The sequence below is a fragment of the Heptranchias perlo genome, chromosome 6 (genome assembly GCF_035084215.1).
Source record: "Heptranchias perlo isolate sHepPer1 chromosome 6, sHepPer1.hap1, whole genome shotgun sequence".
In the NCBI taxonomy this organism is placed as follows: Eukaryota; Metazoa; Chordata; class Chondrichthyes; order Hexanchiformes; family Hexanchidae; genus Heptranchias; species Heptranchias perlo.
In genome coordinates this window covers 55,340,676-55,360,596 of record NC_090330.1, presented here as the reverse complement: position 1 = coordinate 55,360,596, position 19,921 = coordinate 55,340,676, and the positions used below count along the sequence as shown (strand labels likewise).

The 19,921-nt window shown below is 45.2% G+C and overlaps 1 protein-coding gene across 5 annotated transcripts in view; it reads left to right on the top strand.

Annotated features, from left to right (window-relative positions):
- Positions 1-19,921, top strand: part of chordc1a (cysteine and histidine-rich domain (CHORD) containing 1a) — a 53,424-nt gene that overhangs the window by 11,389 nt on the left and 22,114 nt on the right. For 4 of the 5 annotated variants that reach the window (XM_067986337.1, XM_067986338.1, XM_067986336.1 and 1 more), the window contains exons 2-4: positions 6,444-6,493; positions 9,456-9,512; positions 18,005-18,168. In XM_067986337.1, coding sequence (XP_067842438.1) covers positions 6,444-6,493; positions 9,456-9,512; positions 18,005-18,168 — 271 coding nt within the window. The remainder of the gene's footprint in view (positions 1-6,443; positions 6,494-9,455; positions 9,513-18,004; positions 18,169-19,921) is intronic. The other variant, XM_067986340.1, reaches the window with a different exon arrangement.

Sequence of the window (19,921 nt, the reverse complement as noted above, 5' to 3'; positions counted from 1 at the left end):
ACTGCTGCAACCACTCGAATGGCAAATCATTGAATGCTTCAACAGCCCTCAATGTAAAGAAACTTCTAACATCTCTTCTCATTCTCTTGGATCATCAATTTAAATTATGACTCTCATCACTGACTCCCAGCCAGAGAAAGTAGTCTTTTCCTATTCACTCTTATCAAAACTCTTCATAAAAATCTCCTCTTAGCCTTCCCTGCTCCAGTAGAAATAGTCCCAGTAATTCAAGATAGGAGATGAAATCATTTCTGTAAATTGCCATGATTATACTTGACTATATTTCAATTCACCATATGTTGGTCATAACTATAAAAGTGATTGGAAAAAAATAATTCGAAGCACATGCTCTGATAATTAACTTTAACTTGGAAGTTATGACATGTTCCAGAGTTCTGTCCATCGCTGTTACTTGAAACTGTAATTTGTTTTCCTTTTATTATACGTGAAAAATCACATTTATTACTGATTATATGGCTTTTTAACACCAAGCACAAGCCCGTTAAACACATATTATGGTTATGTACAGTTTCTTTTTATGGAAATGCATGTTTGGAAAATAAGTTTAAAAACTAGGCATGAACATTTGATGGAATGCAACATTTATCTCCCTGCATGCTTGGTTATTTTTTTTTCTCCCAGGTGATTGTTTCCTTGGTCAGATTTTATTTTCTCAATTATTTGCACTATAAACTCACATTTTGCCTTGCTGTGGTTCCATTTCACTGTGTGAATTGTGACAACCTGCATGTATTTTGTTTAAATTCTGCATATGTGTCAATAGAGGAGAATATCAAATTGAGCAGAAATAAGGCATTTCTTTTACATTCCTGTTTTATGCACCAATTTGAGAAATTAGCACATTCTACAGTGTGGAGTATATATGTGTGTATAGGAATATGGTTTAGAACATTATAATTAATTTTAAAGTTTGACTCCAATTACAATTCAGGATTCTCTTTAAAGGAGAAGGGGTATAAGTGTAAAAGTACCCTTTTGCTCAATCTCTTCTCTTTCTCCCCCCCCCCCCCCCCCCCGTATGAAATCTAAATAATGTTAAAAATTGTTCAAGATTCATGCTGTAGGAGCTGATGTTACTGTTTTTTTTTCTTTCAACAAACAGCTCTATAGGAAGTTCACAGATTGAATTCCAATCTACATAACTCCCTATGGAGCTGCATACTGATGGTCCTGAGGATGATGTCAGCGAAGTAATTCTCTGTAGATAGGAAAGTCTGAAATGGTGGGTTTTCACTCCTGATCTTTGGCCACACAGTGAGAAGGGGGGGTAGGCAAGTTGGAGGACCTCCTTGTGGGTCTACTGCTGGGCCTGGCCAAGGTGGCCATCCACAGGTCCAGGTTAGACGCAGCCCACGGGGGTGGTAGCTCTGGCTGCCTACTTCTCTTCCGAGGCTTTCTCCACACCCGGGTGGCCCTGCGCTTGAGGCCTTCCGTGACCGGTGGGCTCCGCAGGGACCGGACTGCATAGTAGACTCTGGTAACAATATTGGTGATTTAAATTGCTAATTGATGACAAAGATGACATGGATTGCCCCAGTGTCATCAACAGAGAAACAAATTTGCACCTGACCCTTTCTCCCCACCACCCCCCCTTTTTAAGGGGCATAATTATATTTTTTAAAAAATGAAATGGTGGGTTTCCATGCAAAAGAGAATATTACTTAGTTCGGAGAGACTTCTTTTTCTTTAGTTTCTCTCCTATCTTCCCTTATACCCCCTCCGAGCTCATCTTGTCCATAAAACCCACTTCCTGCTCCCTCGACCCTATTCCCACCCAACTGCCCTTCCTGGCCCCCATATTAGCTGATATTGTTAATGGTTCCCTCTCTTCGGGTACTGTCCCCCTCCCCATCAAATCTGCTGTCATCACCCCTTCTCAAAAAAAACACCCATGGCCCCTCTGTCCTTGCAAATTACCGCCCCATCTCTAACTTCCTTTTCCTCTCCAAAGTCCTTGAACGTGTTGTCGCTTCCCAAATCTGTGCCCATCTTTCCCACAGCTCCATGTTTGAACCCCTCCAATCAGGTTTCCGCCCCTGCCACAGTACTGAAACGGCCCTTATCAAAGTCACAAATGACATCCTATGCGACTGTGACCGTGGTAAACTATCCCTCCTCATCCTTCTCGACCTGTTTGCAGCCTTTGACACATCATTCTCCTCCAATGCCTCTCCTCCGTCATCCAGCTGGGTGGGACTGCCCTCGCCTGGTCCCATTCTTATCTATCCAGTCGAAGCCGGAGAATCACCGACAATGGCTCCTCTTCCCGCTCCCACACCTTTACCTCTGGAGTCCCTTGGCCCCCTCCTATTTCTCATTTGCATGTTGCCCCTCGGCAACATCGTCCAAAAACATGCAGTCAGGTTCCACGTGTTTGCTGACAACACACAGCTCTGCCTCACCACCACCTTCCTCGACCCCTCAACTGTCTCTGATTTGTCACACTGCTTGTCCGACATGCAGTTCTAGATGAGCAAAAATTTCCTCCTACTAAATGCTGGGAAGACCGAAGCCGTTGTCTTCGGTCGCCGCCACAAACTCCGTTCTCTAGCCACCGACTCTATCCCTCTCCCTGGCCACTGTCTGAGGCTGAACCAGACCGTTCGCAATCTTTTTTTATTCGTTCATGGGATGTGGGCGTCGCTGGCAAGGCCAGCATTTATTGCCCATCCCTAATTGCCCTTGAGAAGGTGCTGGTGAGCCGCCTTCTTGAACCGCTGCAGTCCGTGTGGTGAAGGTTCTCCCACAGTGCTAGCTTGGCATCCTATTTGACCGTGAGATGAGCTCTGATTCCATATCCGCTCATAAATAGGAGCAGGAGTAGGCCATACAGCCCTTCGAGCCTACTCCGCCATTCAATAAGATCATGGCTGATCTTCGACCTCAACTCCGCTTTCCCGCCCGATCCCTATATCCCTTGATTCTATTAGAGTCTAAAAATCTATTGATCTCAGTCTTGTATATACTCAACGACTGAGCATCCACAGAGAGAATTCCAAATATTCACAACCCTCTGAGTGAAGAAATTCCTCCTCATCTCAGTCCTAAATGTCTGACCCCTTAACCTGAGACTATGTTCCCCTAGTTCTAGACTCTCCAGCCAGGGGAAACACCCTCTCAGCATCTAACCTGTTAAGCCCCCTTAGAATCTTAATATGTTTCAATGAGATAGAAACACAGAAAATAGGAGCAGGAGTAGGCCATTCGGCCCTTTGAGCCTGCTCCGCCATTCACTATGATCATGCTGATCCTCTATCTCAATACCATATTCCCGCTCTCTCCCCAAAGCCCTTGATGCCTTTTGTGTCCAGAAATCTATTGAGCTCCTTCGCTGAATGAGATCAGCTCTCATTCTTCTGAACTCCAGAGAGTTTAGGCCCAGTCTACTCAATCTTTCCTCATAGGATAACCGTCTCATCCCAGGAATCAATCTAGTGAATCTTCGTTACACTATCTCTAAGGCAAGTATATCCTTCCTTAGGTAAGGAGACCAAAACTGTACACAGTACTCCAGGCTCAGTCTCACCAAAGCCCTGTACAATTGCAGCAGCTCACCAATGCTCAGTTTAGGTTCTGCCAGGACCACTCCGCTCCAGACCTCATTACAGCCTTGGTCCAAACATGGACAAAAGAGCTGAATTTCAGAGGTGAGAGTGACTGCCCTTGACATCAATGCAGCATTTGACCGAGTGTGGCACCAAGGAACCCTAGTAAAATTGAAGTCAATGGGAATCAGGGGGAAAACTCTCCAGTGGCTGGAGTCATACCTAGCACAAAGGAAGATGGTAATGGTTCTTGGAGGCCAATCATCTCAGCCCCAAGCCATTGCTACAGGAGTTCCCCAGGGCAGTGTCCTAGGCCCAACCACCTTCAGCTGCTTCATCAATGACCATCCCTCCATCATAAAGTCAGAAATGGGGATGTTTGCTGATGATTGCACAGTGTTCAGTTCCATTCACAATCCCTCAGATAATGAAGCAGTCCATGCCCGCATGCAGCAAGACCTGGATGACATCCAGGCTTGGGCTGATAAGTGGCAAGTAACATTCGCTCCAGACAAGTGCCAGGCAATGACCATCTCCAACAAAAGAGAGTCTAACCATCTCCTCTTGACATTCAACAGCATTACCATCACAGAATCCCCCAACATCAACATCCTGGAGGTCACCATTGACCAGAAACTTAACTGGACCAGCCACATAGATACTGTGGCTACAAGAGCAGGTCAGAGGCTGGATATTCTGCAGCGAGTGACTCACCTCCTGACTTCCCAAAGCCTTTCCACCATTTACAAGGCACAAGTCAGGAGTGTGATGGAATATTCTTCACTTGCCTGGCTGAGTGCAGCTCCTACAACTCTCAAGAAGCTCAACACCATCCAGCCCACTTGATTGTCACCCCATCCACCACCCTAAACAATTCACTCCCTTCACCACCGCGCACCGTGGCTCTACAGGATGCACTGCAGCAAATCGCCAAGGCTTCTTCGACAGTACTTCCCAAACCCGCGACCTCTACCACCTAGGAGGACAAGGGCAGCAGGCACACGGGAACAACACCATCTGCACGTTCCACTCCAAGTCACACACCATCCCGACTTGGAAATATATCGCCATTCCTTCATCGCCGCTGGGTCAAAGTCCTGGAACTCCCTACCTAACAGCACTGTGGGAGAACCTTCACCACACGGACTGCAGCGATTCAAGAAGGCGGCTCATCATCACCACCTCATGGGCAATAAATGCCGGCCTTGCCAGCAATGCCCACATCCCATGAACAAATTTTTTTTTAAAAAAAGCAGGACTTCCTTACTCTTGTACTCTAACCCCCTTGCAATTAAGGCCAACGTACTATTTGCCTTCCTAATTGCTTGCTGTACCTGCATGCTAACTTTCTGTGTTTCGTGTACAAGGAAACCTAAATCGCTCTGAACACCAACATTTAAAAGATTCTCACCATTTAAAAAATATTCTATTTTTCCTACCAAAGTGAATAACCTCAAATTTCCCCACATTTTGCTCCATCTGTCACCTTCTTGCCCACTCACTTAACCTGTCTATATCCCTTTGCAGACTCTTTGTGTCCTCACAGCTTACTTTCTCACCTAGCTTTGTATTGTCAGCAAACTTGGATACATTACACTCGGCCCAAGCCGCTCCTTAAAACCTACCTCTGACCAAGCTTTTGGTCACTTGCCCTAATATCTCCTTATGTGGCTCGATGTCAAATTTTGTTTGATGACACTCCTGTGAAGCACCTTGGGTCGTTTTATTATGTTAAAGGTCATGATGTGGAGATGCCGGTGATGGACTGGGGTTGACAATTGTAAACAATTTTACAACACCAAGTTATAGTCCAGCAATTCAGGAGCTCCTGAACATTTACCTGAGGAAGGAGGAAGCCTCCGAAAGCTTGTGAATTTAAAATAAAATTGCTGGACTATAACTTGGTGTTGTAAAATTGTTTACATATGTTAAAGGTGTTATATAAATGCAAGTCGTTGTACTTTTACAGTGAGTTTCTTGTCCTCAAACACTTCTTTTAAACACAATGGAATGTATTTCAACCTATCTGTTGAGCCTGGAAACTATTGGTTCCTGTGATCCATTAGTTTTAACAATATGTTTAGTTTGCGCATAGATGTTATACTTTGTTACAGATGCAAAACAATGTTAAGATGCTGGATGCTTCTGAGCAGCAACTTGCCACAGAGTAGCTCATTCTAATCTTCAAAGTTCCCTGCCTAAATAACAATAGAAATCTCATCTGAGAATGTTTACTCAACAACATTTATTTTTTGTGTCCTTAAAGTGACAGCTGCAGAATAATACATTGTGTATAACATGGTCTAACACTCCTGTATGATATCACCCCTGTGCTCACTGACCTACATTGCTCCTGGTCCAGCAACGTCTTGATTTTAAAATTCTCATCCTTGTTTTCAAATGCCTCCATGGCTTCCCCCCTCCCTATCTCTGTAACCTCCTCCAGCTCTACAACCCTCTGAGATTTTTGCGCTCCTCTAATTGTGGCCTCGTGTGCATCCCTGATTTTCATCGCTCCACCATTGGCGGCGGTGCCTTCAGCTGCCTAGGCCACAAGCTCTGGAATTCCCTCCCTAAACCTCTCCACCTCTCTACCTCTTTCTCTCTCTCTATCCTTTATGACACTCCTTAAAACCTACGTCTTTCACCCATCCTAATATCTGTTTATGTGGCTCTGTGTCAAATTTTGTTTGATAATGCTCCTGTGAAGCGCCTTGGGACGTTTTATTATGTTAAAAGCGCTATATAAAGGCAAGTTGTTGTTGTAGTATTACCACGAGCGATGCCTTGCACAAGTTCAACCAGAATGCTGTTCCTTAAAATAATGTAAATTCCATTAAACAGATCAGCAATTAACATTTTTTTGTTTTTTAAAAGATGTTTGTACTTACCACCCTGGTCTACCTGTGTTTCATGATGCCCTGAAGGTAGGCGATCTGTTTTCTATAATAAAGTTTAATTTTTACAATTGAATGTTCATGTATAGTTGTTAAACTAATGTTGAAATGCTGTGTGTACTTTATAATAGCAATGTAAGCTCATCCACATGAGATTTTTGAATTATCTTTAAAGGGTCAACTGAAATGATAAATATTCATGTTAGTACCTGGGAAATTGGGATATACCAGTTGTCCTAATCAGGCAGTACATCTGTAGAAATGCTAGTCTTGGCACCGCAGCAGGAGTACCACTTCTAACTTTTGGCTTTCCCCAATGTTGTAGTGAGTAAAGGCACCACTTAGTGGGCTTGACAGGATAGATGCAGAGAGGCTGTTTCCCCTGGCTGGAGAGTCTAGAACTAGGGGGTGTAGCGTCAAGATAAGGGGTGGGCGATTTGGGACTGAGATGCGGAATTTCTTCACTCAGAGGGTCGAGAATATTTGGAATTCTCTACCCCACAGTGCTGTGGATGCTCAGTCATTGAGTAGGAGCAGGTTCGAGGGGCCATGTGGCCTACTCCTGCTCCTGCTCCTATTTCTTATGTTCTAAATACATTCAAGACTGAGATCAATAGATTTTTGGATTCTAAGGGGATTGCATGCCACAATGCAGCTGCCACCTATTGCATTGGTTCTCACAGTTCCAGCATTCCCTGTGCGATGTTGGTGCTTAACTGTGCCGCAGACTCTGAAGCCAGACCTGCAAGTAGCTCCAAGTTGTTGCTGATAGACCCTAGGGAGCTCAGGGCATGTTGATGCTGCATCAGCTTGTGCCACTTACTGCTTGCAATTGTCAGCTCCGAGCCCCATGACTCATCAGTCCATGGCCGTCTTTAGCCAGTTTCTCCGGAGAAGTGGCAATACCTCTTAACCTGTTTGGAGTCTCCTTGGTTCCCAGAACTGTATGCTGAGCTGGTGAACTAACCTGGCTTTCAGTTGCTGGCTTGCTCCAGGGGTATGTCTCTGCTCTGATTATTGGAACAGATGATCTGGGTGACTCTGATTCTGTTTCGGTGGAGGTGTCAAGGAGGGTGCACTCACAGGCAATATGGGAGGAGTGCGATTAGAACCTTCTATCTGGCCCTCTTCTGCTCCTCAGGGATCTGTGCCCCACCATCCTCCACCACCTCCTCCACCACGGTGGTCTTACTGGACCTATGGGAAGAAAAAAACAAAGGGTTGGAATGGTTGTGGGATGCAGTCTCCATGGGGGAAGGGCAGGGAAGGCTGGGCCCTGTCATGAAGCATGGAGAGATAACAGGCCAGGGCCCATTTAGCAAAATTCCTGTAATGCAGGAATAGCTTCTCTCTACTGTCTTGGCCTGCATAATACAAAAATGATGAGACATCCCTTTTTAAAATACCTCCGTCCTCTTTAGCAAATTGCTTTTCAAATTGTTATGTATGGAGGACCCCCTACAAATATTGGTCCATTCTTAGGAATCCCAACCCAACTTGAGAGAAATTGTCAGTTAGTGAATGAAAAGCAGTGCTATCATTGTAGAAAGTGCTTTTTAAATTAGTGAATGGCGGCAGATAAAACATCCAATTAGTCAACAAATACAAAAAAAAATAAGAAATTTGATGAGGCTGAAATCTCATGATCTCACACGGGGACACAGGTCCTCACCTGGCTGTGGACAGTTACTGCCCACTTTGGCCTCTACTGCAGCCACCGTGTTGCTGTAGCCCAGCAGCTCGATTTCCTTCTGCTCCCTCACATGTGTGCCATCTTGCACTGCAAAGACAAAAGGGAAAAAATATTAGGCTTTCAGTCCATCACGGTGTGAATTGTGCCATTGCAGGGATGTGTTATGCAACAGGTTAAGTTACAATGGGTCCAAACTAGTGCAGCATTTTGGGGGTTTCGCAACTAGGAACTGATCAGGGACTATTAGTTTGGCTTTAGAGTCTTGAGTGTGGTGGTGCCCATTTTGGGCAAGGATGATAACAACAGCATGGCGAGTGTCTTTTCTTCCCAGCTCTTGTGAGATCATTGAACTTTTTGCAGCATTGCCTCTGCCACCTCCCTCCACCCTAGCTCCATGGGGCCGCATTGGTTACGTTTAAATCGCGCTGGGTTATTACACAGGACTTGTGTTCCGGCGGCGTCAAATCTTTGGTGTAAATTGCTGATGGCAAAATGGGCATTACTTTCCCACATAATTTTGGCGTAACTTTCTGATTATGCTGGCTCAGGAAATTCCGGGCTATGATTCTGATAAAGGGTTATACAGTTAGCACTCTCAAAAACCATAGTTACGTATAACTCTTCTCTTTCCCCCCCCACTTCCAAAAAGTTCAAACTAAAGCCTGCATCATAACGCAACTTGATAAGACACAAATAATTAGGATTATAGGTTAATTCATTGAATGTACTTCCTGTTTTAAAATCTGTTCTGCCTCATAAGTGCAGTTATGTTTGACAGATCAGGATCAAAGATCCTCAGTCTAGCAGAAGACACGTTTATTATATTTGTGTCTTTTTTTTTCCACCTCAGATCAATATTTTGTACATCTGTTTAAAGCAGACATTCTTCTGAAGCTAGCTCCTTGCTTATTCTTTGCATGGAGCTTGTGTTACAAAAAGAATGTCACCAAGACTTTTGGTCAAAAGCAGTATGGTGAAAAATCTCAATCTTGTATGGAAAGATAAAATGCCAAGAATAAAATATACATTTTGGTAGAGAACCAATTTAAGTAACATCATTCATAAATGATCTTTATGTTTATGCTGTAAGCTTTTGTGTCTGCTTTTCCATATGGCAAAGCTAGAGATTGGGGTTCAATGAAACTGTTGTTTTAACAACTTCTCACTAATTGTCACAAACTGTACTATTATCAAATAGAATGTTGTGACAATTACTGAAATGTTGTTAAAGTAAAATTTAGCAAACAAAAATAAGTATTTCAGACATTGTGACTTACAAGACTTTTTATTGTTCCACAGGGATGGTCTTGCTGTAAGAGACGAACTACAGATTTTTCAGATTTCTTGAACATTGCGGTAAGATTCCTTTAGGTATCGCCGAGATATTTTCATTCCTTTGCTGTTTGATTTGAAGTAATTTGCTTCCTGATCTTATGAAAGGTTGGAAGTAGGATACTGATACAATCTTTGTGTGGCAAAACATAGCTGTGCTAATGTAGCCTTAAATATTCTTAAAGGAGAAGTTAAATGCAGGGGACACTATTTTCAATATGAAACCTGGTCCCAATTCTGTACCATTGCTCCAACAGAATTAATAACAATCAAGTAAATTGGTGCAAAATTAAACTCAGTTCTGATTGCACTTTATTCACAAAACTACTTTTACTAGATTTATTTCTCTTCTTCCCCCCCACCCCCACCCAATGGGGGCACAGATAAGAAATCCAAACTTACCAAATGCTGCTTCGTGATGATAGCAACAGGGTGTTAGCCACTAGCAATTTGTCACTTTATGGCACTCAAGCTTAAAAATGTTTTGATCACTGGTCTAGAGTGACTAATTAGTTTGTTATTAAACTTATTGAGTCCAAGCATTTGCATTTGATTATCTCTGCTCTGCCCCTTTTAATGAAGAAAAGTTAGGTGAATGCTATCACAGACTTGTGGTTTCAGTAACACTGAGGAGGAATTATTACTTTTAACTCAGGTTTACAGCATAAAGATATGTTCCACTAGTAGAATCTTATCTCTCACATCTGAAATTTGCACACGTATGCATGATATGAATGGGATAGTGTGCCACAGGACAAACAATTAGTCTTTTACCACAGTTTTAAGCACCAAGGACAAGCAGTTTTCTACCACATTCTCTTCAAAAGGCAGAAAATAACACATTTTCAGGCTAAAAGTAATGGTCAAATTTATATTCAGGTAGTATAATTGCATCGATGTAGAAACCCACATCAAGAAACTAAATGCAATATTTGACTTACATGATGCATAAACTGTTTCAAAATAATGAATCTTGAATCTTATTTTCAATATCTTTTGAACTGAGTCCCTGACAAAGTTCCACAGAGCCCCTCTTGGCTCTGTCTACTAGAAATGGACAATGTAAAGCAGGGAATTGAAGCCTTCAGGGAAAACTCAGCTCTAATACAATTTTCTGGTTCTTCCAAAGATCGGTTATAAACACTCAAGATCAAAAGGGTTCTTTCCCACTAGTCAGTCATTTCTACCACTCAGCGTGAACAGCAGTTGTTTGTAGTCATTTGTCCTGGATGCCCAGCTGCAGTCAAAATCATTCCAAATGTCTGACAAGTTTTCATACATTAATGTTTTTAAAGCTAATTTCAACTAATAGGCATCTCTAGACAGCGTTGTATATTGTTTTTCTCCCCAATCAATAAGACAAAAGAGCCTTTTTAATTAATTCTCGGGGTATGGGTGTTGCTGGCAAGGCGGGAATTTATTGCCCTGAAATGATAATGATAGAAAAAGTGGCACTGATTTAAAGGAACAGATACGATTTTGGAATTCAATGCACTGCCTTCACCATGCACAGCTGAACAGGTCGTAGGCAGCATGGAGGACGGCCCATCAGCGCTATTTAAAGGGATCATTCAGGTGTTGCAGGTTAGTTGCTGGTTTATTGCTTCTGGCTGCTGATGCATTTGTACGTGTTTGTGTTTATTCGTTCATGGGATGTGGGCGTCGCTGGCAAGGCCAGCATTTATTGCCCATCCCTCATTGCCCTTGAGAAGGTGGTGGTGAGCCGCCTTCTTGAACCACTGCAGTCCGTGTGGTGAAGGTTCTCCCACAGTGCTGTGAGGTAGGGAGTTCCAGGATTTTGACCCAGCGACGATGAAGAAAAGGGCGATATATTTCCAAGTCGGGATGGTGTGTAACTTGGAGGGGAACGTGCAGTGCAGGTGGTGTTGTTCCCATGTGCCTGCTGCCCTTGTCCTTCTAGGTGGTAGAGGTCGCGGGTTTGGGAGGTGTTGTCGAAGAAGCCTTGGCGATTTGCTGCAGTGCATCCTGTGGATGGTACACACTGCAGCCATGGTGCACCGGTGGCGCAGGGAGTGAACGTTTAGGGTAGTGGATAGGGCGCCAATCAAGCAGACTGCTTTGTCCTGGATGGTGTTGAGCTTCTTGAGTGTTATTGGAGCTTCACTCGTCCAGGCAAGTGAGAGTATTCCATCACACTCCTGATTTGTGCCTTTTAGATGATGGAAAAGCTTTGGGGAGTCAGGAGGTGAGTCACTTGCCGAAGAATACCCAGCCTCTGACCTGCTCTTGTAGCCACAGTATTTATGTGGCTGGTCCAGGTAAGTTTCTGGTCATTGGTGACCCCCAGGTTGTTGATGGGGGATTCGGCGATGGTAATGCTGTTGAATGTCAAGGGGAGGTGGGTAGACCCTTTCTTGGAGATGGTCATTGCCTGGAGCGAATGTTACTTGCCACTTATCAGCCCAAACCTGAATGGTGTCCAGGTTTTGCTGCATGCGGGCACGGACTGATTCATTATCTGAGGGATTGTGAATGTAACTGAACACTGTGAATCATGAGCGAACATCCCCATTTCTGACCTTATGATGGAGGGAAGGTCATTGATGAAGCAGCTGAAGTTGGTTGTGCCTCGGACACTGCCCTGAGGAACTCCTGCAGCAATGTCCTGGGGCTGAGATGATTGGCCTCCAACAACCACTACCGTCTTCCTTTATGTTAGGTGTGCCTTCAGCCACTGGAGAGTTTTCTCCCTGATTCCCATTGACTTCAATTTTACTAGGGCTTCTTTGTGCCACACTCTGTCAAATGCTGCCTTGATGTCAAGGGCAATTATTCTCACCTCACCTCTGGAATTCAGCTCTTTTGTCCATGTTTGGACCAAGGCTGTAATGATTTCTGGAGTGGAGTGGAGTGGTCCTGGCGGAACCCAAATTGAGCATCGGTGAGCAGGTTTTTAGTAAGTATAGCTTGATAGCACTGTCAACGACACCTTCCATCACTTTGCTGATAATTGAGAGAAGATTGATAGGGCGGTAATAAGCCGGATTCAATTTGTCCTGCTTTTTGTGGACAGGACATACCTGGGAAATTTTCCACATTGTCGGGTAGATGCTAATGTTGTAGCTGTACTGGAACAGTTTGGCCTTAGTACAAGTCTTCAGCACTACACTGGGATGTTGTCGGGGCCCATGGCCTTTGTTGTATCCAGTGCACGCAACCATTTCTTGATATCACGTGGAGTGAATCGAATTATCTGAAGACTGGCTTCTGTGATGGTGGGATATCGGGAGGAGGCTGAGATGGATCATCCACTCGGCACTCCTGGCTGAAGGTGGTTGCAAACGCTTCAGCCTGGTCTTTTGCACTCATGTGCTGGACTCTGCCATCATTGAGGATGGGGATGTTTATGGAGCCTCCTCCTCCTGTTAATTGTTTAATTGTCCACCACCATTCACGACTGGATGTGGCAGGACTGCAGAGCTTTGATCTGATCCGTTGGTTGTGGAATCGCTTAGCTCTGTCTACTGCATGTTGCTTCCGCTGTTTAGCATGCATGTAGTCCTGTGTTGTAGCTTCACCAGGTTGGCACCTCATTTTTAGGTACGCCTGGTGCTGCTGCTGGCATGCTCTTCTACACTCCTCATTGAACCAGGGTTGATCCCCTGTCTTGTTGGTAATGGTAGAGAGAGGAATATACAGGGCCATGAGATTAGATTGTGCTGGACTACAATTCTGCTGCAGCTGATGGCCTACAGTGCCTCATGAATGCCCAGTTTTGAGCTGCTAGATCTGTTCTGGATCTATCCCATTTAGCACGTGGCAGTGCCACACAACACTTTGGATGGTGTCCTCAGTGTGAAGACGGGACTTGATCTCCACAAGGACTGTGCGGTGGTCACTCCTACCAATACTGTCATGGACAGATGCATCTGCGACAGGTAGATTGGTGAGGACGAGGTCAAATAGGTTTCTCCCTTGTGTTGGTTCACTTACCACCTGCCGCAGGCCCAGTCTGGCAGCTATGTCCTTCAGGACTCGGCCAGCTCGGTTAGTTGTGGCGCTATTGAGCCACTTGTGATGATGGACATTGAAGTCCCCCACCCAGAGTACATTCTGTGCCCTTGCTACCCTCAGTGCTTCCTCCAAGTGGTGCTCAACATGGAGGAGGACTGATTCATCAGCTGAGGGAGGGCAGTAGGTGGTAATCAGCAGGAGGTTTCCTTGCCCATGAGATTTCATGGGGTCCGGAGTCCATATTGAGGGCTCCCAGGGCCACTCCCTCCTGACTGTATATCACTGTACCGCCACTTCCCAGCTCTCCCAATTTTGGCACAAGTCCGCAGATGTTAGTGAGGAGGACTTTGCAGGGTTGACTGGGCTTGGTTTGCCTTTGTCGCGTCCGGTGTCTAGTGGTCCGATGCCGGGTGGTCTGTCCGGTTTTATTCTTTTTGTAGCGAGATTGTACAACTGAGTGGCTTGCCAGGTCATTTCAGAGGGCAGTTAAGAATCAACCACATTGCTGTGGGTCTGGAGTCACATATCGGCCATACCGGGTAAGGACGGCAGGTTTCCTTCCCTAAAGGACATTAGTAAACCAGATGGGTTTTTATGACAAGGCGGTAGTTTCATGGCCACCATTACTGATAGTAGCTTTTATTTTAATTACATAGGAATAGGAATACATAGGAACAGGAGTAGGCCATTCAGCCCTCATGCCTGCTCCGCCATTTGATAAGATCACGGCTGATCTGTGATCTAACTCCATATACCTGCCTTTGGCATTGAATTTAAATTCCCCCGCTGCCATGGCGCGATTTGAACTCTGAATTATTAGTCCAGGCCTCTGGATTATTAGTCCAGTAACATAACCACTATGCTATCGTACCCAGTTGAAGCTTCCTATACTTGGAGAAAGTTGCAATAGTATATAGAGAGTGGTCTAGCAGGTCCTGCATTACTGTTTACAACAGTGTGCTGAACAAGATTTCTGGCAATTGGTGGCCTGCTAGGGCTCCCGCTGGGCATTGAACACAACTGGGAGCATGCAGAGAGGCCACGTAGAGCAGGTCAAGCTGAGGAGGAGGAGGAGGAGGAGGAGGAGGAGGAGGAGGAGGAGGAGGAGGACGAGGACGGCGACGGCGGCGACACCATAGCCAGGGAGGGCTGTCAGGGACCAATGCTGTTCCCTTACCCTGAGTGAAGATCAGTGCAACCAACAGCTGCAGTTCATGAAAAGGGGCCACGACTCCGGTCAGGAATGCATGCAGAGCAGGCCTACAGCGAGAGCCAGGCGGCCACACAAAACGTCATGGAGCACACCATAGGCGTCCTAAAGCAACGCTTCCGCTGCCGGGACCGTTCTGGAGGAACCCTGCAGTACTCCACTGAGCGGGTGTCAAGATTCTTTGCTGCATGCTGCATAACCTCTCCCTTATGAGAGGACTGCCCTTGCCACCGCCTATCCGGCAAGACCCTGAGCCAGTGGCAGAGAAAAAGGAGGAAGAGGCAACAAGGTGCACAGGCTCTGTCTGCCAGGGCTCTGCGTGCTCACCTTGTTCATGAGTGGTATCAGTAACCTCAACGACACCTCCCACGCCACCAGCAGTCCTACACGCCCCACCTGTTCCCTTCCACATAGAACTATAGCAAAGATACAGCACAGAAGGGGGCCATTCGGCCCATCGTGTCCGCGCCGGCTCGAAGAACAACCAGGTGCCCATTCTAATCCCACCTTCCAGCACCTGGTTCGTAGCCCTGCAGCTTACAGCACTTTAGGTGCAGGTCCAGGTACTTTTTAAAGGAGCTGAGGATCCCTGCTCTACCACCAATTCAGGCAGCGAATTCCATACTCCCCACCACCCTCTGGGTAAAAAAGTTTTTCCTCATGTCCCCTCTGATCCTTCCGCCAATCAGCTTAAATCTGATCACCATCAAATCGTCCTCCTTATGATTACACATTGCTTCCTCCCGCAGCTCATCGTGTAAATAAAAAACACCACCAACTGCGACTTCAAATACAAACTTATAAACTTACATATGAAATCATGTATAAAACATTACACTGTTCAGCCATGTACATTCCCTTAGTGCCTGTCGTTCGTGTGCCTTTTCCATTCTTAGTGCTCCTACGAGGTGCATCCCCAGTGACTGGAGCATGGGTATGGAAGGCTGCTGACCTTCAATTGAGGAGCGTGCAGATTGCCGTGGGGGATGACCTCGAGCAGCTCTGGACTGGGAGGGCCCAGCTTCAGACTGCACCCTCTCGGCATGGGCTGCAGCAGTCTGGCCTGGCTGGCTGACAACCAACTGCAAGGACACTGGCGGAGTAGCAGGAGTGGGAGCAGGAATGCTGTCATCCTGAGAGGGGACAGCAGATACAACTGCCATGGCGCCGCTGCCATTCGCACGGGACGGCGCCTCAGCAATCCTAGTGATCTGTTGGAGAACAGATTGCTGGAGTGGAGTGCACCCTCGAAGCCCCGTTTCACAGTAGTACCCAGAGCCACGATAGCAGCAGTCTGAGCTCCAAATGAAGCATGCAGATGTTTGTGCTGCAATGGAAGCTGAGACATTGGTCATCAGATGCTGCATCATGGTGGGTTCCATAGATATGTTGATGGAGGTGACCACCTGTTCCATGTGGGAAAGGATGGGCTCCAAGTTATGCGCAAAGCCCCGTGCCAAGTTGGAGCGGGCCTCCTCCATGCTCCTTTATATTGTGTGCAGGCTTTTTAGCAGGCTTTCCAGTGCATGAAGCATTTGGTTGTGTATGCCCGCCTTCTGTAGCCTGGTACATCGAAGTCATCATCTGACTCCTCGGCAGCAGAACCAGTGTGTGACCTCTCCCTCCGGCGAGCTGGTATCCATTCCCCTCTGCCCCGGCTCCTGCACACTTGTGCCCGTTGTCTCACCACATGCAGATCCCTCCTCTAACCTAGCCTCTAAAGTATGCGTAGTGTCGGTATCTGAGCTGATGGATGCAAGAGTCAGATCAAGTGACAGTGCGACTTTATTGTCACTGTCTTCCTCCTCCTCCACCTCGGACGTGCTGGCCCCAGTTCTTGGGTATTTGCAATGCCAAAGGGAGACTGGTTGAGTTGTGGAATGGGGAGGAGCAAGTTAGATGTGCATGGTGACACCATCTGTAGCACGTGTGTCAGAAAAGATTGTGGGATGAGGGAGATGTGGGAAATGAGAAGGAGGATTAGGTATGCAGCGATCCTCATTTTTGATTCCTTCAGCGCTGCCAGTGGCTAGAGCCACAGCGATGGCCCGCCAATGATTCCCAGCACAGTCTTCTCTATGGGAGTGAGGAGGTGTAGGCATGCCTGTTCTCCGTTGTTTTTTTGCTGCTGCTGGCTGTTATGTGCCACCTTCTCCGGCAAGACAGAGGGAAGTGTGTCAGTGAGTGTCCTGCAATATGTTTAGGTGATGTGCCTGTCATGGTCGAATAGCTGCCACTGTGAGTTGTGGATGTGTGGATTGCAAGAGTGGTACTATGAGGGTAAGATGCAGAATCCAAAGTGTAGCATTGCGTACAGATGGGCAGCGTTTGTTGGTTGGTGGGTGGATGACGGGGAGTTATGTGCGTGGAGCATTGGTGCAGTTGGTAGGATGTGCCACTTGACACTTGCATTCACTCACCTTGACCACTCGTATCAAATCATTGAACTTTTTCTTGCACTGCATCTATGTGCTTGGTGCAATGATCCTGGCATTCACCTTCATGGCCACTTCCTCCCACTGCCTCCAGCTGGTGTCTGGAGGGTCTCCTGCCACCCTACAGGATGGCTTCAGTGCGTCCACCTTCTGCACCAAGGCCCCTGGTGCATCATCGGAGAACCTCGGTGCATGCTGTCTTGCAGGTCCAGCTATTCCATTTGACTTCCTCCACCGATTGCATTGACAATGCACCTCCCCTTTAAGAAGTGCAGGTTGCCTTTAAGTAGTGCTGGCCACGCCCCATATCAGGCCCCCTGCTGGTGCGTGCAGCCACTCGGCAGCTCGTAAATGACCAAGCAGCATGAATCTCATGTGCTGCCTGCATCACAACGACCGGGCACGGGTTAATCGCACACCACAACCCCGGATCCGGGTGTTATTGAATTTAACCACCAGTGAGTCCAATTATAACTGTCGCTCAGTATTCTCACTTTGCTGGCTGAGAAATGAAACGGTTTAATGGTTTATATCTGGACTCGTCTTACCAAATGTTTTCTGAGTTCTCCTTTGAAAATATTGGTGAAGCGCGTGTGTGAAAGACTCGAATATTCAGTTCAAATTGTTACATTTCTGGGTTACACTATTGTATAATTAGATATCGGGCAGTATAGGCACACTTCTAAATGTGAGATGTTTGGACCGCTTATGGGAGTGATCAGCGACACTGTACATTGAGGCTATCTAAGGCAAGAACCGAATTTGTAACAGTGCCATTACGTTTTGCAGAAATGGTTTGACTTCAATTCCACATAGACTGTATTTTGAAGGAAACCATACAACTTTATTGCATTTGACAGCTAGAATTTTAATTTTTTTTTCAATTTTCTTTTTAGGGTTGCACAAAAGGACAGCACTGTAATGAAAAGCCCCCTGAGCCTGTCAACCCTGAAGTGAAGACCTCATCGAAAAGGAAAGAGGGAGAACTAGAGCTAAAACCTAAATTTAATGAGTATGTTATCCAGAGCCGAAGACCAGTTGAAGCAGTTATAAGACCAAGGTAAACCTTTATCTAAAATAGAAAAAAAGCAGAAATGCAATCCTACCTTCATTTGTTACTGTTGTTAGGTAGGGGACAGATATGCCTTTAAACAAAATTGTGATGGAATATCAAATCATCGTGAGCATTTGAAATCTGTAATTGAGTTCTGTTTTGTTATTTGTAGTTATAGTTTATGCTCCTTCTCAAATGTAAGCTTCCATAGGCAAGCCTGTGCTTCCCATGAACTGAAACTTGTGCTAGATTTCTTGGATAGTGGGCCAAAGGGTGAACAATGAACCCATCTACTGTTGGAGTATGCACTGGAGACGGTACAGGATGCCAACATATATCTCTCCAAATCTCTGGTCTCTCCAAATTGACAGAAAACACCATGCTGGCGGACCTTATAAATAATAGTTAAACTAATTTGATTAGTGATTTAATATACCTTGAAATAGCCTTATTTTTAACTCGCTTAGGTTTTCTAAAGGCCTTTTAACTTTTTTGTTTCTATTTTGTAGTAAGATTTTTTTCCAAATATTAATCCTCAGCCTGTTAAAATATTGTGACACTGAAGCAAACATCAATGTTACATTAATAAAGCTACTTGATCAGGAGTAGTTTTTACTGTAACAGTTATATTTTTCTTAAAATAAATGTGAACAAAAATATAATAAATTTTGCTCCTCTGGTGGGTCAGTGGGTAAATGCACTATGATAGGAACACAGGAACAGGAGTAGGCCATTTAGCCCCTCGATTTTTTTTTTTCTCTGCCATTCAATGAGATCGTGGCTAATCTGTGACCTAACTCCATATATCCGCCTTAGCCCCATATCTCTTACTACCTTTGGTTAATAAAAATCTATCAATCTCAGATTTAAAGTTAACAATTGAGCTAGTATCAACTGCAGTTTGCGGAAGAGTTTTCTAAACTTCTACCACCCTTTGCGTGTAGAAGTGTTTCCTAACTTCACTCCTGAAAGTCCTGACTCTAATTTTTAGTCTATGTCCCCTAGTCCTAGACACCCCAACCAGCAGAAGTAGTTTCTCTCTATCTACCCTATCAGTTCCCCTTAATATCTTGAAAACTTTGATCAAATCACCCCTCAGTTTTCTAAATTCCAGAGAATACAACCCCAGTTTGTGTAATCTCGCCCCGTAATTTAACCCTCTGAGTCCAGGTATCATTCTAGTAAATCTACGCTGCGCTCCCTTCGAGGTAGTTATATCCTTCCTAAGGTGCAGTGCTCAGAACTGAACACAGTACTCCAGGTGTGGTATAATCAGGGTTTTGTATGGCTGTAGCATAACCTCTTGTATTACCCCTTGTATTCTAGTCCTCTAGATATAAAAGCCAGCATTCCGTTAGGCTTTTTGATTATTTTTTGTACCTGTCCATGAAGTCATAATGATCTATGTACATGGACCCCAAAGTCTCTTTGGATCTCCACTGTTTCGAGTTTTTCACCATTTAGAAAGTATTCTGATCTGTCCTATTTAGGTCCAAAGTGTATGACCTCACGCTTGCCTACATTGAAATCCATTTGCCACAGTTTTGCCCATTCACTTAATCTATTAATATCTCTCTGTAATTTTATGCTTCCATCTACACTGCTTACAAAGCTGCCCATCTTTGTGTCATCGGCAAACTTGGATATGTGGCTCTCTATCCTGTCATCTAAGTCGTTAATAAATACAGTGAATAGTTGAGGCCCCAACACATCCCTGTGGGACATAACTAGTCACATCCTGCCAATTTGAGTACCTGCC